Genomic DNA, 20498 nt, shown 5'->3' on the forward strand with positions numbered 1-20498 from the left:
CATTGACACTAGCAGGGTTAACAGCCATGCAAGCAGGTTCACAGGTGTACTCAGCACACAGGAGTTTAACAAGCTAAAAAGTCCACATATTCAGGCAGACAGTGTTCAGGCAGTACAGGTTAGGATCAATATCTGGTTAACAGGATACAAAGCATAGAACTCACAGATATCAGGAGGGTCTACCACCCATAGTAGGTAGTTGACTATAACAAACTATTCCATTGGTCACAGTGATGTTTCAAATTTTGAATTTAGCACCATTCAGGCACCTTGCTTCTGGAGTTCCCCCTGAGATCCAAGGGGCACATTTACTAAGCTTGAGTGAAGGATTCGAAGTAAAAAAACTTTGAATTTCTACGGTTTTTTTTGGGTACTTTGACCATCGAATAGGCTACTTCGACCTTCGACTACGACTTTGACTTTGAATCGAATGATTCGAACTAAAAATCGTTCGACTATTCGACCATACGATAATCGAAGTACTGTCTCTTTAAAAAAAACTTTGACTACCTACTTCGGCACTTTAAACCTACCGAGCATCAATGTTAGCCTATGGGGACCTTCCCCGTAAGCTTTCTATGCTTTTTTTGATCGAAGAAAAATCCTTTGAATCTTCGATTCGAAGGATTTAAACGTTCAAACGATTTTTCCTTTGTTCGTTCGATCAAAGTATTTGCGGTAAATCCTTTGACTTCGATATTCGAAGTCGAAGGATTTTACTTCGATGGTCGAATATCGAGGGTTAATTAACCCTCGATATTCGACCCTTAGTAAATGTGCCCCCTAATGTCCCGTGAGCATGTTCCAGTCTTTGGCGCATACGCATTGATCTTACAGAGCAGCACAGGCTCAGGGCCATAATTGCTGCATGCCAGACAGACATGGACCTTACGGGGAATTTAGACTGTAATCTCCCCTTGGCTAGGGGTCGATGAGATGATGCAGTAGATATTGTTCAAGATGTGTGGGGGAAAAAAAATAATGATTTCAACATGTGCTATGACGTTCTGACAAGGAGTACAGGACCCATTCATTCATGGGGCCCTGAAATATTTTATTGCTTATTAAACAAGAGAGCTCTCTCGTAGAAAGCCAAGTATTTTGGTGGCTCTGCTTTCTGGAGGCCACTATTGATCAAGGTACTGAGCAGAAACAGATGGCGAATACCTCATTTTCTTCCATGACTGATGTGCACATGTACAACTTGTATATATGTTTGATTTGAACCTCCATACTCCATATAGGCATTCTATTACGGTGCCCTTACTGTGGAACATACAAACTGAAGTCACCTATTTTTAAATGAATGGCCTGAGCAACGTTAACTATGAAGAAATAATTAGCAACATACAAGTTGAACGTCTATGATAATGAAGTGTTAATAAAGTTATTTCTAAGCTGGGACATTAACATATTTTTACTGCTTTAACATGAAGCCATGAAGAATTTTTCCTTTTTTTTTTTTTTTTTTTTTTACAGTTTAGCGCTTGTTTATTTTTTGTATTTTTAATGCTCCTTGACATAATCATAATTTTGCTGCTCTTAAAATAATTTTGTATGCTAATTCCTTCACTGCGATTTCACTGCCCTGAAGTGAAGTCAGGCTCTTTGATGGTTCCAGCCACCTTTTCCATTAAAACATTAGCTTGCAAGACATTACGATGCATTCAGACAAGCCGCCAAACGACTGGTCATATGTTAATGTCCTTATTTTGAGTTCATAAGCATAGAGTTAATGTGTGGATTCTTCACTGCGATTAGAGGCACAGCGCTCTGATACACCCGAGCAATCAAAGTGAATAATTTGATCATAATTATTAAAGAGGTGCCATTTGCTTTTTGTAGGGTTTCCAAAGCAGAAAATGATGAATGATAAAACTGTGAGTGGAGCATCAATGATATTTAACTAAATGATTAGTAAATTGCCAAAGAGTAATGTCTTGGAAGAGTGTGATGTAGATAACACTAATCCCCATGTTGCAATTGGGTTAAAAGGATGTCATTATTTCATGTTTAATCTTAGCAAATTAAAGCTATTCATTTTTATGGAAATGATCATCGTCCTTGCTTCACAATCTGTTCAAGTTTAGAAATTAGAGAAACAAACAACAATCTTTAGGTTATAGCAAAGAGAGCTGCTAATCATGGCAATTTTCCTCTGGTGAAGTCACATTAGTTAAACCCAGGTCACCAAGACCTTATAATTATACTCGTTTGGAACGAAGTGACTATTGGCTCCGTGGCTAGATGTGACTTTTGAATAGATTTTATCTGTACTAGACTTAAGGGACCCACAGATTTTGTTTGACAATGTTTTTGGCACAATCCATTATGCATATTGTATACATGGGAAAGTTGGACACAATTCCGTAGACCATTGCTGTCCAACTTCTTCGATAGGGTGGGCCATATATTGGCAAGCTTAGGTGACTTGTGTGTTGGTTGGTGCAGCAGTTGGGTTCTCAAGCTGATCACAATTCTATTTCACTCTTTATTGGGTTAGGGTTAGGTGAATGATTTGATCACAATTATTAAAGAGGTACCATTTGTTTTTGTAGGGTTTCCAAAGCAGAAAATGATGAAAGATAAAACTGTGAGTTGAACATCAGTGATATTGAACTAAATGATTGGTAAATTGCCAAAGAGTAATGCCTTGGATGAGTGTGTTGTAGATAACACTGATCCCCTAGTTGTAATTGGGTTAAAAGGGATGCAATTATATCATGTTTAATCTTAGCAAAGTAAAGCTATCCATTTTTATGGAAACAATCGTCGTCTTTACTTCACAATCTGTTCAGGTTTAGGGATTAGAGAAACAAACATTGATCTTTAGGTAATAGCACAGGGAGCTGCTAATCATGACAATTTTTGACAGTGATCAAAACCTTATCATTTTACTCTTCTTCAACAAAGTGACTATTGGCTATAGGGCAAGATGTGACTTTGGAATAGATTGTATCGCTACCATTCTTAAGGGTCCCATGGATTTCTTTTGACAATGTTTTTGGTATAATCCATTATGCATATTGTATACATGGGAAAGTTAGAACCAATTCCAGAGACCAGTGCTGTCCAACTTCTTGGATCGGGTTGGCCTTATATTGGCAAGCTTAGGTGATTTGTGTGTTGGTTGAGGCAGCAGCAGTTGGGTTCCCAAGCTGAACACAATTCCATTTAAATCTTTATTGGGTCTTTCTACTCTTGCACCCTCCATCTTCTGTCTTTCTATGATTTTCTTCAAATCATCTCAATAACCAATCATCAACAACCTTGTGTAGGCATGACCAACAAGGCAGCGGGGGTTCATATTGCCAGTGCAGAGAGTTCATTTGTGCCTTTTTTGCCATCTTTGAGGGCTTTATCATCTGACAACAAGTTTCTCAACTCACCTCATTGGCACAGCACCCTTGGCAATACCATACATTTTTAGAATTGGAAGTCGAAAAACTGGATTTTTACTGTTTTAGTCTCAATTCCAGCAGAGTTACCATGAACACATAAGTGTCCATCATTGCTTCACCCTAAAACTAGACTTTCAGATAAAGTGTAATGGATCTTGATCAGTGTGTTGTAAGAAAGAGGTTCAGATGGCAGGTATAGTTTCCATGCCCATGTTCTCTTTTACCATGAAAGGAAGTAGTAGAATTTTAAGTGAATACCTAGAATTACTTACTCCCCAGTGAGGCTAAAACTGTGACTGTAACCTTAACAGAAGCAACGGGAACCAGTTGGAGCAGAACTCCACTGCTTTATATAATACACATGCTTTTTGGCATCTTTGGCATCTTGTTGATGATAAGAGCTATCTGTTTCCTTCAAAACTGCAATATTTAATGCTGATTAAAAAACTACCCCATTAGCCAAATTATAATTAAAATGGCAGCGCCTAATGTTAGAATCCATAATTATTCACTACTATGGCCCTTTTAATGTTCCTGCCAACCTCATAAAATTTGAATTACATTAAAATAGTTTCCAACGACTGACTTCTAACTGTTTTCAAGCATATAAGGAGCAAATTTAGCACCTTCTCTCTCCTAAGTGACAGCTCTGACAAGTCATTACATTTCTGCAGGGATGAGGGAAGAGATGCTGGGGAATCTTTGGGTCATGCCCAGGAATTTAAATGAGTAAAGTATTTCAGCAGATTATGAAAGTCCATGGATTTTAATGGGCTGCTGCTGGCTGAAAAAGCATCAATACCCAGCCGGTATATAACTGAAACAGAGGCAGCACAGCAAAACATACAGTATAAGGTTCATAGGTAGCTACAGAATGCCAGTGACATAATGAGCAGGTCGGAGGTGGGGGGGAGCAAGATAAGTTCAGCCTGAAGTGAGTGAAAACTATTGTCCCCTGCTTTGTCCTCTGCTGAGCTGAGGCCATTCCTAGATACCGAGCTGAGACTCTAGTGTTAATTTAAAAGCTGGGTTGCAAGAGCATTAAGGGGTGCAAGAGTGTGCCTATTAGTGTTCATGTACCAGAACTTACACACCGCAGGGTTGTCATTCTCTGCACAATGTTCCAGATCCAAAATCCAGCACTCCATGCAGAGAGCAGCGCCAGGAGATGCAGCTTAGCCCTGTATTTGCCTTCTGCCTTAGGGAAGGCTGTAAGGACAGGGCCCCCATCTTACATTGAACCCTTGCTAGATGCCAGCTCCTGTTACCATTGTACCTTTTCCTGATTCTGCTTAAGCACTGCCATTCCTGTACCTTTGCCTGGACTCTGGATTTTGTACTGTGTTAACCCCCCCCATGTGCAAAAATATGGAATGATCCACAAGATTGCTCAATCTTGGACATTTCTTGCCCTGCCAGTAAGTCTGTTAACCCTGTGTTACCAATGTGTACTGTCTGACTTGTCCTTGCCCTTGTTGTTTGCCAATCTTACAAATACAAATACACAGAGGCCCAAACAACCCCACCAGCCCAATAAAGAATGACTGTCTATGGGAAATTAAAGAGACCCCATTGGCATTTGGCAGAACCCACTAATTGCCAGTCCAAGAGCCCCAAAACTATGCATTCCCTATAAAGACAACCTAAGGCAGTTGAGCAGGGAGTTAGTAGTTGGTAGGTAAATTAAATAATACTGGACTGTTATATAAACCATTTTGTTTAAAAACATAAAGCAAACAGAACCATGATGACCGAACATAATCATCCTTATCTCTACTTTGCAGTTTAGCAGGTACCATGCCATGATGTAAATGCTGCCAACATTTTTGGATGGATTAATTTCAACCTATAAGATTCTTACAAGTAACGTTGTGCATTTCATATTATCTGTGAAAGCAATTTAAAATGAAAATAAATAATCCAGGTTTTTGTAAAACATATCAAGCATTGGTCTGTATGGCTAAAAATCTTACCAAGACTCTTTTTTTTGCCATATAATTAAAGCATCTGTTTTTCTTATCCTGTCATATAAGATATGGTTAAACTACCAACAGCAGTCAGCTTCCGCCTTGGTCCCTAGTCTAAATTCTCTCCCTGAGGGTCTATTGTGGCCAAACTGGTCATCATAGTATGAAGTTTCCATAGGAATTTACAGTAATTCGGTTGAAGAGCAGTGGGATAGGTAATACCAGCTTCTTGAAATCCCAAGACTTTAGTTAGAGGTGGTTCTTTTTAAAGTTATATTAAAAGTATAGAGCAATAACACTGCTGAGTTAGTCCTGGTCTCTTCAGTGTGGTTCTGCAACATGTTTCGGGTGGAGGTTGTGGACCCCTGAACTACAGTATACCGCATTTACCATGATTCATAAAACTTTAAGACTGTATTAAAAAACACAAAATCCAACAGATATGTGTATTTATTTGTATGGCTCAAAGATAGACAACTTTCATCATTGGGATTCCCAAAGACCAGAGTAGAAGGTCTTCTTCAAAACTTCATACAGGCTGCTTTGAGGAACAATTTCAAATTGGGGGTTGTGTCGTTTTGCTGAAGGTATTCAGTCGTTCCCTGCACAGTTGAATGCCATCAAACTGGCATCAACTTGAACAAGATATATATATATATGTCATTTATCAAGGACCCGCGCTCCTATGTTTAATGCATAAAATCAGTATTTATTCATACTTGTGCATCCAACGTTTCATCCCGTATTCGTGCCTTTATCAAGGATAGAAGTGTTTCAGTGCATACTTAAATATAAAGATATTATAGGTCACAAGCACGAGTCTAAAGGCCGAGTGCTTTTATACAGGTCATGGAACTCCAAGGTTACTTCTAATATCCTCCTTATATCCTCATATTTTCCAACAAGGGGTACTTTATTTATTATAATACACACATTTTAGGAGTCATGACAAAAATTACATCACTACTCACCGTTTATAACTGATAACATCACTAGTCACCGTTTATAAGGATATCATTTACAGGATATTCATGGCTCTTGTGTATGATGTGGTTTTAGGGGGGGAGGGTGGAATCTGGAAAGCAACCAGCCACATTTCCTAACTGCAGATAAAGCCCAAAGTAGAGAAATCCTTCCCCGTATCTTATCAACAGTACCCACAAAATGTGGGCGTGATATTCAAATAGCGAAATCTGTGATTTGACGCTACACCTCTTTTGCTGTTTTTTGAGCTGCCTGCTTGTTATCTTCTTACACAGCCTAGAGAGAGGGCTAAGTTGAACTGCAGGCAGGTGGTGGGCCATGATTTATGGGTGGAAGCGGAGTGACGGATGTGGTCAGTGGGCCCAGTGCCAATCATTTACCCAATTGCTTATGATTTTAGTTGGGCCCACTGCCCACATGTGGCTCACAAACTGTACTGTACTAAATTGATTATTATTGTTTGATGGCAAATTAACTAGGGCATAGGGGCCCACCAAGGCCGGGGCCCACTAGGTCTTCTCCCGGGGCCCAGGCAGGCCTGTCCGACCCTGTTCCATAGGAGAAAGTGAAGGCAATATAAGCTCCCAATGACTGTGGGTGCTTGAGTGGCAGCCCCCCTGGTTTCACAGCAGCTTGTTTATATAAACTATAGTAGTACTTATCTGTTATCTACTGTGTATACTGTGCTTGAATGTCTGCCCCCATGGCTACACAGCAGCTGGTTTATATAAACTATAGTAGTACTTATCTGTTATCTACTGTGTATACTGTGCTTGAATAGCTGCCCTCATGGCTACACAGCAGCTTGTTTTATTATTACAGAGAAAAAGGAAATCATTTTTAAGAAATATTTGGATAAAATGGAGTCACTTCGGAGATACTTAAATAATGTGTTTCCAGATAACAGATCCCATTCTTGTATAGGTAACAAATGAATGCCAAGCTCTTTGTAATGGTTCTCTCTTATCATTTAGTTTGGTGCTTCTGATAACTCTACCCAAACTTTAAACTATCCGTTTGGCTGTTCCTATTGGGGGTCAATTACACAGCTGTTGGGGAGCAAATGTTGGGGACTAAGAAGCACAAGGAAAGGATGTGCAGGCAAGTCATGGCTATACAAACAACCCTGTAAACAAATGTTAAGCACAGGACCCCATTTTGGCTTCCGCCTCCTGACACTCTTGTGTGGTTGCTTGATGTACAAACTAGGGGATCAGTAGGGGGCAGGTGCAAATTTACAATCGTGTTTGCCTATTTTTGAACTTTGCACACTGTGTTTTGATCCATAAACGACCCTTCCAAAACTGTTTCATTTTGTTCTCTAATAATTTATGTTCCCCCTTTTCGCTTATTCTATGTTTTTTAAATGACTGGAGCTCATAAATGCATGAGCATAGACTGCACTTGTCTTTGACAAGTAATAAAGTTTTATGATATAATTTTATACCAAAGTGTTTTATTGTGGTCTGATTGCCAGATGTAATACAGATTGGTGGATCCCTTCCACTTGTTATATTTTTAAACAATAATTCACCAAATCTAATTTGTATAATTGATTGATTACAAATGTGCATATTAGAAAGAAGCATTATATCATCATTCCATGACAAGGAACTCAGTGTGAAGCCAGTATTAGATGAAAGCTGCAGTGGTACATACTCCAGAGTTTGGAATAGAGTTTTATATGGAAAACCTCCATTTCCCTCAAGCCAGTTATTGAATCTATGGGAACAGATCCCCCAGGGAATTGCATAGTAAACATAGTAAGTTAGGTTGAAAAAAGACACGTCCCTCAAGTTCAACCTTTTAACTCTATTTTAACCCGCTTAACTGCTAGTTGATCCAGAGGAAGACAAAATGCACATTTGAAGCCTCTCCAATTTGCCTCAGAGGGGGAAAATTACTTTCTGACTCCAAAATACAATGGGACCAGTCCCTGGATCAACTTGTACTATGAGTTATCTTCCATAACCCTGTATTCCCTCACTTGCTAAACACCGTCCTACCACTTCTTAAAGCTATCTAATGTATCAGCCTGTACCACTGATTCAGGGAGAGAATTCCACATCTTCACAGCTCTCACTGTAACAAACCTCTTCTCAATATTTAGGCAGAACCTCTTTTCTTCTAATCAGAATGGGTGACCTTGCTTGAGCTGGAAAGCCCTACTGGTAAATCCTCTAGAATAGTTATTCTTTAGTGTACAATGAAGAGATGCATACCACAGTTAGTAACTTTAGGTTTGCTACTACTATCCCTTGATCACTTGAAATTACATTTTCTGAAACATTTTTTGAAATCTTTTGTAAAGGTGTGTAATATTAATATTTTGTTTTGCTAGGATAGGTCATAAGGATAATCCTTGCCTGTAGGAGGGGAAGTGTGTGCCCCCCTTTCTCTGTGATATAATGGGATGTCCTTCTCCCTAGCTGATAAAAGGGTTCATGCTGTGCTTATCTTTAATGCTCCCTCTGAGAATGAGGTGGGAGAGCTGAGCGTTGAGAATCTAAAATGGGTCTCACTTACTGGATAAAACCATAAAGGACACTCCTTCCTTATTTATGGCATATGGGATGACATAAATAAGGAATAGCTATTGATAGCCATAATACCCCCAGGGGTGTAAGTCAGACAAGGTTAGCGAGAAATTTAGAATAAATTGTTGGGATAGTACCTACTAGGCAATACTTGCCCTGTGCAGGTAACACAACGGACATGGATCCAGGGTTGTCCTTCCTACTTCTTGATAGCTTTTAGTGGAGATTAACCTGTGGGTGATACTCTAGCCATTAGCTGTTATTCAAACGTCAACTTTTGTTCATTGCTTAAGAAACACTAATGCCCATCCTGAGAGTTTTAGTTCAACGAAGCTGGCTACTGGGTAGTAACTCGGCCACTATTGGGGCAAACTGATCCATGAAAATGATATTTAAATTACTTTATTTAAGCTTCTCACACCTCAGGTGATGAATAAATTTAAATCCCAACTCCTGTAAACTGCCTCAGTGAACATAGCCCCTGATATTCTCCATTTTTCTCTGTATCCTAGTGAATTCTGGGAGAGATATACCTTCTCTTTAGTGTCTTCCCAGCAAGCAAACATTCAATGTAATCTTGATATAAAAGTGAACATAAATACATTTTGAATAGTGATGGGCGAATCTGACCTGTTTCATTTGTCAAAAATTCACAAAACTTTGCCGAAATGCACTGAAGTCTATGGGCGACAAAACTTTTTTTTAATTTTTTTCACTTGGCGAAAAAAATCATCACTAATTTTGAAAAAACAGTGGCATCTAACAAAATATAGACATTGGCTAAGAATACTCTGTATTATCCCATGTAAACAGGGTGGAAAAGCTACTTAAATAGAGCAAAGGACACTGATTGCAGTTTGATTGTAGGTATATAAGTTGAACACAATCATAAAAGATCCCAATAGAATTTAGAAATATAGAAATCATGTAAAAATAAAATATAATGAAGAACAAATAAAGGAGTCTGCCTTAGTCTCCAATTAGATATCAACATGACCCATGATGCTTGGAAAGTCTCCTTTTACTCATGCCTGACTGTTTATCTGACTCAAGGACCCACATTCATTTTTTATTGCAGATGATTGAGGTCAGTACATAAACAAATGGCATGTCTGATGTTAATACCTTCATTTTAGATCACAGTTCCCTAATACATTCAAACCTGAGTATTTAGCAAGCACAGCAACCCACATCACTTTTTATACATAGCCAACATGGAAGCCAATAGATGATAGAGTAATATCTATAAATTAGAAGCATTTTCATCATACCATTAAAATAACAGGGGCCAATTACCATTGTCCCAGGTGTAGGTGCCAGTAAGGATGGAAATGGGTGCAAAATCTTACCACTTTGTACATATTAACCCAGCACTTGTGTCTCAGGCATTGCTAAACTTGTACTAATGATGTATATATGTGGAAATAGTTGGTCCTTGTTCTTCAAGAACTTGCACTACTACCCACAATGCATCATCGGACTTAACCAGTGATGAGCTCCTCCACATACAGTATAATACCCAACACTGCAACCCCCTTCCCCCTCTTATGTACCTTGTATTCTACCTTGCAACAATGATCCAGGGGGTCAGGGGGGAGCAGCCATGGTTTCAGGCAGGGACCAGGCCTGGGTCATGAGGGCTGTGGCCCACTGGGGTTATTCACCCACAATGCAAGACAATGTGTTTGTAAAACAAAAGGAGATGCAAAAATGTGACAATATTTTAAAAACTGCAGGGAAAAAAAATAAAGACCTTATATTGACTACAGTCTGACATCATACTTCATTTTAGGGTAAACTACCCCTTTAAATGGATGGGACTGATCAGGTTCATCGCTCCATTTCCAGCTGTGATTATTAGGAGGTATATAGTGAACTGGAACCAAATCCTAATAACACAGCAGCTTTGCTTGCTGAAAACCAAAGAGATGGTTACGTGTGGAATTGGGCACAAATAGATTGTCAAGAAACTACATAAAGAGAAATGTCTTGTAATTCAAAATCTTCCATAAAAGTACAAAACTCCATATTAAAAAATATATATATATCACAGACCCCAGGGTATTCTGCCTTATGTGTTTCATACCATTGTACTGGAGGGTATGAAATGTGGAAGGCATCCTTTTTTTGAGACGTTTTAAATAGTGATGGGCGAATTTGCGCCGTTTCGCAGAAAAATTCACGAATTTCGCGAAACAGCAAAAAATTCTCGAAACGGTGCCGGCGCCCGTTTTTGACGCCGCTAATTTTCGCGGCCATTTTGTGAATTTATTCGCTGGCAGCGAATCGCGCAAATTCGCCGCAAATTCGCGTCTGGCGAATAAATTCGCCCATCACTAGTTTTAAATAAATGTGTGCTTTTATGGAAGATTTTGAGTTATGGGACATTTCTCTTTATACTTGCTATGAGACTTAATCGTATTCTGGAATACTCTCTGGTAAACCCACATCCCTCCCTCCCACATCTCCTTTATATTTATAGAAAAAAAAAAAGAAAGAAAAAGAAAAAATATTTTCTGGTATGTTAAAGCAAACACACACATTCACTCCTTTACAATAATATAAAAGACAATTACATACACATATACAGGTACATACACAAGAATGAGTATTTTGTTTGAGTCTGGAGGCTCATGTAGCACCAGGTTAGCTTGTATTGTGCAGTATAAAAGGCATCTCCCTGAAGCTGCAGCTTCTTTCCTGAACAAGCTTTTATACCACTAATTATGAGATTTATGGCCAAATCCCATTGATCAAACATAGAAGTCTGGTCGTGTTTTATGGAAGGTAAAAACTTCTCCTGTAGAGACATTTAGCAGGCAAGAAAAGGGAAGGCTGACAATCGTACCATTACATGAATGCTGCAAATGGGCCATTTGCGGGAGCAATTTAGTATAGCATAAAAGATGACAAAAGGAACTCAAATCAAGCTGCTGAGCAGTTAAACACAAAGTTTTATGCAATATGGAAAAAAAACCTCAGAAAACTACACATCACATCAGTTAAAGGATTATGCGTAGGCAGGATTTTGTTTCCTAAAGAAAAATGTTGCATAGCCTACAAGAGGGCTTGTCTACTCATGAAGTAGGCATGTGTAGTAGGCAAAGTAGGCACGCATTTGTGCCCCATGCAGACAACCACCAATCAGCACAGTACCTCACAGTTTTGGAACCACTGCTCCAGGAAATAGATAGGAATCTATCTATCTATCTATCTATCTATCTATCTATCTATCATCTATCTATCTATCTATCTATCTATCTATCTATCTATCTATCTATCTATCTATCTATCTATCAATCTATCTATCAATAATCTATCTATGTATTCATCTATCTATCTATCTATCTATCTATCTATCTATCTATCTATCTATCTATCTATCATGTATCTATCTATCTATCTATCTATCTATCTATCTATCTATCTATCTATCAATAATCTATCTATGTATTCATCTATCTATCTATCAATAATCTACTGTATATATCTATTTATCATCTATCTATCTATCTATCTATCTATCTATCTATCTATCTATCTATCTATCTATCTATCTATAATTTCATCATCTCTTGTCAGTTTCCCAACTGCCCCAGTCATGTGACTTGTGCCTGCACTTTCTGGCAGGCTGTTATTTCTATATGTTATTTCTCCTACTTAATGTAACTGAATCAGTCTAAGTGGGACTTGGCTTTGCTGTTCTTAGATCTACCAGGCAGCTGTTATCTTGTGTTAGGGATCTGCTATCTCGTTACCTTCCCAGTGTTCTGTTGTTAGGCTGCTGGGGGGGGAAGGGAGGAGTGATATCACTTCAACTTGCAGTACAGCAGTAAAGAGTGATTGAAGTTTATCAGAGCACAAGTCACATGACTGGGGGCAGCTGGGAAATTGACAGTATGTCTAGCAATTTCAAAATTGAATAAAACAAAATCTGTTGCTCTTTTGAAAAATGGATTTCAGTGCAGAATTCTGCTGGAGCAGCACTATTAACTGATGTGTTTTGAAAAAAACATGTTTTCCCATGACAGTATCCCTTTAATGTACATAATCACAACTGAATAAAGTGAGTCCATTATCACAAGTTCACAACTGAAATGCTTTATGGTTCTCAACCTTTGGACACCTCCACTCTCTGTTCCCAAAATTGGACTGTACCCAGGCAAAATCAACACTGGTACATATGAGTGGCTACATGGAGTAATATCAAACAAGAATCTATATACATTATGAACTGTCTCTTTTAGTTGAACATGCGAACAAGAACAGCAAGTTCTCAACACTAAAATGATATTCCAAACTCCACATCATGTTCCAGGAAATAACTTTGGCCTGATGCAAATAATAGCGATGACTTTAGATAAAGAAACACTTTTCTATTTTATATTATGCAACCAATGATTGCAGTGGAAGGCAACTAAGGTAATTAAACTGGCTGAATCCATATTGGTGGCAAATCAGTTGGGTTAATTTAGTACTTAATTGTTTGAAGTAGCCTGTGATATTATCAACATGTGTCATTTTCCACCAGCAGCTGCAAAAATATCTATTCAGTAATTAAACTTTTTATTTTCATGTATAAATCACAAGGAAATAAGTGGAAAATAACCCCCCCCTATAGGATCCCCTTTTTCTTGGAGAGAAGTTACCTGCAGGAAAATATAATTTACTGCCTTTCAAGAGCATGCTTTGTTTCGATCTTTCGTTCTACCTAAATCATGGCCAAAAAAAGGAATATTGCATTTTTTTGCCACAATCTACACAAATTATGTAAAAGTGTGACCTGGAAGTTTTAATAATCAGACCCTAATTTAAGATCTTTATACTTCCACTCGTTTTTTTTAAACATTGAATTATATCAATCCCCATAAAAGGGGCAACAAAATAAATACCAACTGCTCTAATTATTATCTGCTCAGTGTTCTCATTCTATTCAAATGGCAGAAATCCAAAATCCTCGCTGGCTTAGGCTAATATTTATGAAGCACATGTTATTGATCAGTAAATATTGTGTTGCTGAGTTGATCATAATTTCAACCAAATTGTGCTTCGTCTAGAGAAATAACAAACACGATTCCACTTCCAATTAGGCAACAGCACTATCATTTTTGTGGGTGCTGATTGTGTTTATTACCTAATTGCCCCTCCATTGTTAAACCATCTAAAGTAAAAAAAATTGCAGACACACACTCTCTGTGTCTCTCTCTCTCTCTCTCTCTCTCTCTCTCTCTCTCTCTCTCTCTCTCTCTCTCTCTCTCTCTCTCTCTCTCTCTCTCTCTCTCACTCTGTGTGTGTGTATATATATATATATATATATATATATATATATATATATATATATATATATATATATATACAGGGCCGCCATTAGAAATCACGGGGCCCCGTACAACAAAATTTTTGGGGCCCCCTGGGCCCCGCCCACACTGACGACCAAGCTCCGCCCCATATCCCGCCCACATCGCAGTTAAAAGACCACACAGACATCAGCGCTAAAAAAGTAACCCCCCCCCCACACAAGTTGTAAAAAGCTATTGATGGTCAGGGCCCCCTTATAAAAAAAATTGGGGCCCCTAAAAAAAAAAAATTAAAAATTTTTTTTTTTTAAAAACATTGGTGGCAGGGGCCCCCTGTTAAAAAAAACTTGGGGCCCCAACAAAAAAAATGTAAAAAAAACTAAAAAATAAACAAACATTGGTGGCAGGGGCCCCCTTCTAAGTTAAAAACAAATTGGGGCCCCAAAAAAAAATTTGAAAAAAAATTAATTTTTTTTTGAAAAAAAAAAAAAACATTGGCGGCAGGGGCCCCCTTATAAGTTAAAAACAAATTGGGGCCCCAAAAAAAAATTTGAAAAAAAATTAATTTTTTTTGGAAAAAAAAAAAAAACATTGGCGGCAGGGGCCCCCTTATAAGTTAAAAACAAATTGGGGCCCCAAAAAAAAAATTTGGAGAAAAAAAATTATTTTTGAAAAAAAAAAAAAAATGGTGGCAGGGGCCCCCTTACAAGTTAAAAACAAATTGGGGCCCCAAAAAAAATTTAAAAAAAAAATAATTTTTTTTTGAAAAAAAAAAAAAAACTGGTGGCAGGGGCCCCCTTACAAGTTAAAAAAATTTGGGGCCACCAAAAAGAAAATTAATTTTTTTTTTTTAAAAAAAAAACCAAAAAAAAACAATGGTGGCAAGGGGCCCCTTACGAGTTAAAAAAAAAATTGGGGCCCCAAAAACAAAAGTTTTAAAAAAAAGATTGGTGGCAGGGGCCTATAGAATATTAAAATAATACATTGGTGGCCAGGGGATTAAAAAAAAAAAAACACAAACTGGTGTTCAGTAGAATTGAACTCATGGCTTCAGTACTTCAACTTCGCCTCCTTTCGTGACTTCGGGTCTTTTCACCGCTTCAGGACTTCGGCTTCGGCTGTTTTCGTGACTTCGGGTCTTTGCGCTGCTTCAGGACTTCGGCTTCGGCTGTTTTCGTGACTTCGGGTCTTTTCGGCGCTTCGTGACTTCGGGACTTCGGCTTTTTCCATGACTTCGGGTCTTTTCGTCGCATCGGCTTCGGCTTTTCGGCACTTCCGCATTCGGCACTGAAGAGGCAAGACGTACGGCTCGGGCGCTCGTAAGGGGGGCCCGGATCTTCAAAAAAATGCAGCGCTGCCGGGCCCCCCTTCATGCCCGGGCCCGGTACGCTTGTCCCCCCTGTCCCCCCCTGATGGCGGCCCTGCATATATATATATATATATATATACAGTATATATATATATATGACCAGTTAACCAAAATAATTTGGATCTTCATTACAAAAGTCTACTAGAAAATCATGTAAATATTAAATAAACCCAATAGTCTGGTTTTGCTTCCAATAAGGATTAATTATACCTTAGTTGGGATCAAGTACAAGTTACTGTTTTATTATTGCAGAGAAAAAGGAAATAATTTTTAAAAATTTTGGACTATTTGGATAAAATGGAGTCTACGGGAGACGGCCTTTCTATATAATGGGTTTCTGGATAATGGATCCCATACCTGTATATTATATAAATATTAAATATTAAAAAAAGGGAATAGATATTTTTTTAAATATTACAATTAGAAATATAAAAAACTATGAAAATATATATGGAAAAAAAATATATATATGGGATTCATTATCCTGAAACTCTTTGGGGTAAATTCACTAAGATTCGTAGTTGCGCCAGGCGCAACTTCGCCGCGCTTCGCCGCACTTCGCCAGGCGTAGTTTCGCCAGCGCTCCACAAATTCACTAAAATCCGAAGTTGCGCACAGGGGTATCGTAAGGTTGCGAAGTTGCGCTAGCGTTGATTCGCTAAGTGAAGCGAAGTTACGCTAGCGAAGGTTAATTTGCATACGGCGCCAAATTCAAATTTCAATGGAGGAATACGTATCAGCACTACAAATGCCTAGAAAACCTTCAAAACATCAAATAAAAATTTTATTTTGCCCTACACATGTGCCCACTGTCTAGGTAAGTTGCCATGAGTCAGGAAATGTAGGGGGGAAGGAGGGGAGCCCCAAAAATTTTTTCGATCTTTTTCAGCCTATCAGCCATCATGTAGAAAACACGCCAGCGTTTTTTGGGACTTAGAAAAAATTTTGACTTTTTTTGAAGCAATTCCTATCTACTCTATTGCGCTTCGCCTGGTCTGAGGTGGCGAAGGAAGTCTAGCGTAAAAGGTAGCGTTCAGTACACTGCGCTCGTTAGTGTATTTGCGTAGTTACGTCCGTAGGGAAAATTCGCCAGGCGTAAGGGTGAGAAGTAACACTAGCGAATTTTCGCCAGCGTTCGTTAGTGAATTTGCGAAGTAACGAAAATGCCCAACACTAGCGAATTGACGCTAGCGTTCGGCGCTTCGGCGCTTAGTGAATTTGCCCCTTTATCCAGAAAGTTCAGAATTACGGAAAGGACGTCTCCCATAGACTCCATTTTATTCAAATAATCCAACTTTTTAAAACTGAAACATTATTTCCTTTTTCTGTGTAATAATAAAACAGTAGCTTGTACTTGATCCCAACTAAGATATAATTAATCCTTATTGGAAGCAAAACCAGCCTATTGGGTTTATTTAATGTTTATATGATTTTCTAGTTGACAAGCTAGATCCAAATTACAGAAAGATCTGTTATCGGGTAAACCCCAGGTCTCGTAGTAAATGGACCCGCACTCCTTATGCGTTTGTGAATAAAGCACATCAATTTTTTTCACTATAAATAAGGAGTGCTGGTCCATTTACTACGATGTATTACAAAATTTGACCAACGCACCAATCTCCATATTTTAAATACGGAAAGAGTGCGCTCACTGTATGGACATATATATACAACTGGAACAAAAAACCAGCACCACCCTAGGGGCACATTTACTTATGGTTGAATATCGAGGGTTAATAAATCCTCGATATTCGACCGTCTAAGTAAAATCCTTCGACTTCGAATATCGAAGTCGAAGGATTATTTACCGCATTTCCTTCGATCAAAGGAAAAATCGTTCGATTAAATCCTTCGAATCGAACGATTTTAATCCATCGATCGAACGATTTTCCTTCGATCAGAAAATTGTTAGGAAGTCTATGGGGACCTTCCCCAAAGGTGGAGAAGTAGGAGGTCGAAGTTTTTTTTTAAAGAGACAGTACTTTAATGGTCAAATAGTCAAACGATTTTTAGTTCGAATCGTTCAAAGTCGAAGTTGAAGGTCGAAGTAGCCAATTCGATGGTCGAACTAGCCAAAAAAATCATTCGAAATTCGAAGTTTTTTTTATTCTTTTCCTTCACTAGGAAATCGCTAAGTAAATGTGCCCCTAGGGTGGTGTTGTTTTTTTGTTCCAGTTGTGTATGACGTTTATACCGAGCACAGGGGCTGCTACAAGTTAGCTTTTTTGGAGAAGAGGTGCTGGCCGTCTATACATTTATATATATATATATATATATATATATATATATATATATATATATATATATATATATATATATATATTTTCATAGATTAAAGTATATATGAAAAAAATATAGAACATCTATATCTTTCAATATTTAGTATATGTATATCAATATATTTCTGATCCTTTCTTCTCTTTATATATTCAGCTGTGCTTGTGTGTGTGGGAGGAATTGGAGTGCTCGGCTCTCTTCTGTATCTATATAAAGTGACACCACTTGCTGCGCTGACATCACAGTAAACATGCTTTCTTAACGCAGATAAGACACGCTACAAGATAAACACTACAATTGCCACATTAGATGTTTTTTTTCCCTTCACCCTAAGTGCTATAATGAGATGTAGAGAACATCTTTCCAAGAATTTGTGGGGGAAAAGCAAAAAAAACAACAACTTTGGATATAAAAATAGATTGCGCCTCACACGAAAAGAACATTTTCTTTAACTAAACGTTTCCATAAACACTTATTATATGGTGATTGGTAGAAATGCTTATAGAGACACCAGTAATGCTCCTAGTCTTATACAGGTATGGGATCCTTCTCTGGAAACCCATTATCCAGAAAGCTCCTATATGGAAGGGCCATCTCCCATAGACTCGATTATAATCAAATAATTTTTTTTTAAAAATATTTCCCTTTTTTCTGTAATAATAAAACAGTAGCTTGTACTTGATCCCAACTAAGATATAATTAATCCGTATTGGAAGTAAAACCAGCCTATTGTGTTTATTTAATGTTTACATGATTTTCTAGTAGACTTAAGGTATGAAGATCCAAATTACAGAAAGGTCTGTTATCTGAAAAACCCCCCAGGTCCCGAACATTCAAGATAACCGGTCCCATACCTGTATATCAAATATTAATCATAAAGAACAGGCTTATACAACTCAGATTCGGTACAGGCAGTTTTATATCTTAAAATAGTTTATACTTTGCCAGGCAGCTGAAGATATATATATATATATATATTTACAAGTCCTTTGTGTGCGGTTTTTGTTACTCTATGAATTTTTCATAATAACCTGCACCTGGGCAATTACCTAAATGATTTGAGTGCTCCAGCCACATGCATGACTATATATATATATATATATATATATATATATATATATATATATATATATATATATATATATATATAGATAGATAGATAGATAGATATATATATATATATATATATATATAGATATATATATATCCGTTATCCAGAAACCCATTATCCAGAAAGCTCTGAATTATGGAAACACCATCTCCCATAGACTCCATTTTAACCAAATAATCAAAATTTTAAAAATAATTTCCTTTTCCTCTGTAATAATAAAACAGCTTGTACTTGATCCCAACTAAGATATAATTAATCCTTATTGGAGGCAAAACCAGCCTATTGGGTATATTTAATGTTTACATGATATTCTAGTAGACTTAAAGTATGAAGACCCAAATTATGGAAAGATCAAGTCCCAAGATATAGATATTTATATATATATACTGTATATGCCATGAGTGAAATAATTGCTTTTAAATAAATGAATAACTTCAATAAGACTTACAATTCAGTGACATTCTTGGGGATATTATTTGGAATCTGTACCATCTTGTTTTCTTGGCAGACAAAACTTCTGCCCAGGCACTGGCAAACAGCATGACATCCAAAACAGGGTTGCAAAGAAAACAATAAGCAGAGGAAAATAAGAGGCATTCTGTCTTCATGGGATGTCCCCTCTCGTGCTGGAAACAAGTTCAGACTTTCAGTTTCCTGAGAGAGGGAAATACTTTTAAAGATCCGCCTTCAAAAGAGGTGTAACGTGCCTGAAAACGAGAAGCTCATTTCTTCACTCATATTTAGTTGCAGCCGAGCTCTATGGGATCACTGTTTATCAATAGAAATCCCTTTTGGGAACAACATAGAAGTCTTTTTCGGGCTGCGACGTAACCTTGAAGTTTAATCCCAAGAGCACAAAAGACAACAAAATCAGTTGGACACAACTCTGAATGTGTAATATTAACAGTTGTATTATTTCAGGGCAAGGGACAGGGTGTTTATCTGAAGTTCCAACTGTCCTTGACGTTTCTGCCAATGGTTTTTTTTTTTTTATAAATCCATCAGAGACAATACCTGCATTCTAAACACTTTTAAAAGGGAGACTACTATTCAAAAGCCTCACGTTTTTAGTGAACAATTACTCTAGTTATAGGGGTGTATTATACAGTATACGTTTATGTATATTCTACAGATTGGCATACAGAACAGGTATAGGACCTGTTATCCAGAATTCTCGGGACCTGGGGTACTGATATTCCGTAATTTTGATCTTCATGCCTTAAGTCTACTAGAAAATCATGTAAACATGAAATAGGCTGATTCTGCTTCCAATAAGGATTAATTACAGTATACCTTAGTTGGAATCAAGTACAAGCTACTGTTTTATTATTATAGAGAAAAAGGAAATCATTTTTTAAAATTTGGGATCTATCGGATTTTTCCAGCACAGACCACAGAAACTTCCAAATAGGATAGGGACCTCTCTCAATGGGGCAAATTTACTAACCTCCGAATTTAAGCCAGCGTTGCCTGTGACGCACTTCGCCAGTCGTAGATTTGCCAGGGCTGCGCAAATTCACGAAGATTCGAAGTTGCGCACAAGTTACCGATCGTT

General features: G+C 37.8%; 1 protein-coding gene across 1 annotated transcript in view; it reads right to left on the reverse strand.

The window, feature by feature from the left end:
- fshr.S (follicle stimulating hormone receptor S homeolog) overlaps window positions 1–19709 on the reverse strand; it is an 84560-nt gene extending 64851 nt beyond the window's left edge. The window contains exon 1 of the mRNA XM_018264768.2: window positions 19392–19709. Within this exon, the coding sequence (XP_018120257.1) occupies window positions 19392–19540 (149 nt within the window). The 5' untranslated portion in view covers window positions 19541–19709. The remainder of the gene's footprint in view (window positions 1–19391) is intronic.
- Window positions 19710–20498: the final 789 nt, after the last annotated feature.

The sequence above is a fragment of the Xenopus laevis genome, chromosome 5S (genome assembly GCF_017654675.1).
Source record: "Xenopus laevis strain J_2021 chromosome 5S, Xenopus_laevis_v10.1, whole genome shotgun sequence".
NCBI classification, from domain to species: domain Eukaryota; kingdom Metazoa; phylum Chordata; class Amphibia; order Anura; family Pipidae; genus Xenopus; species Xenopus laevis.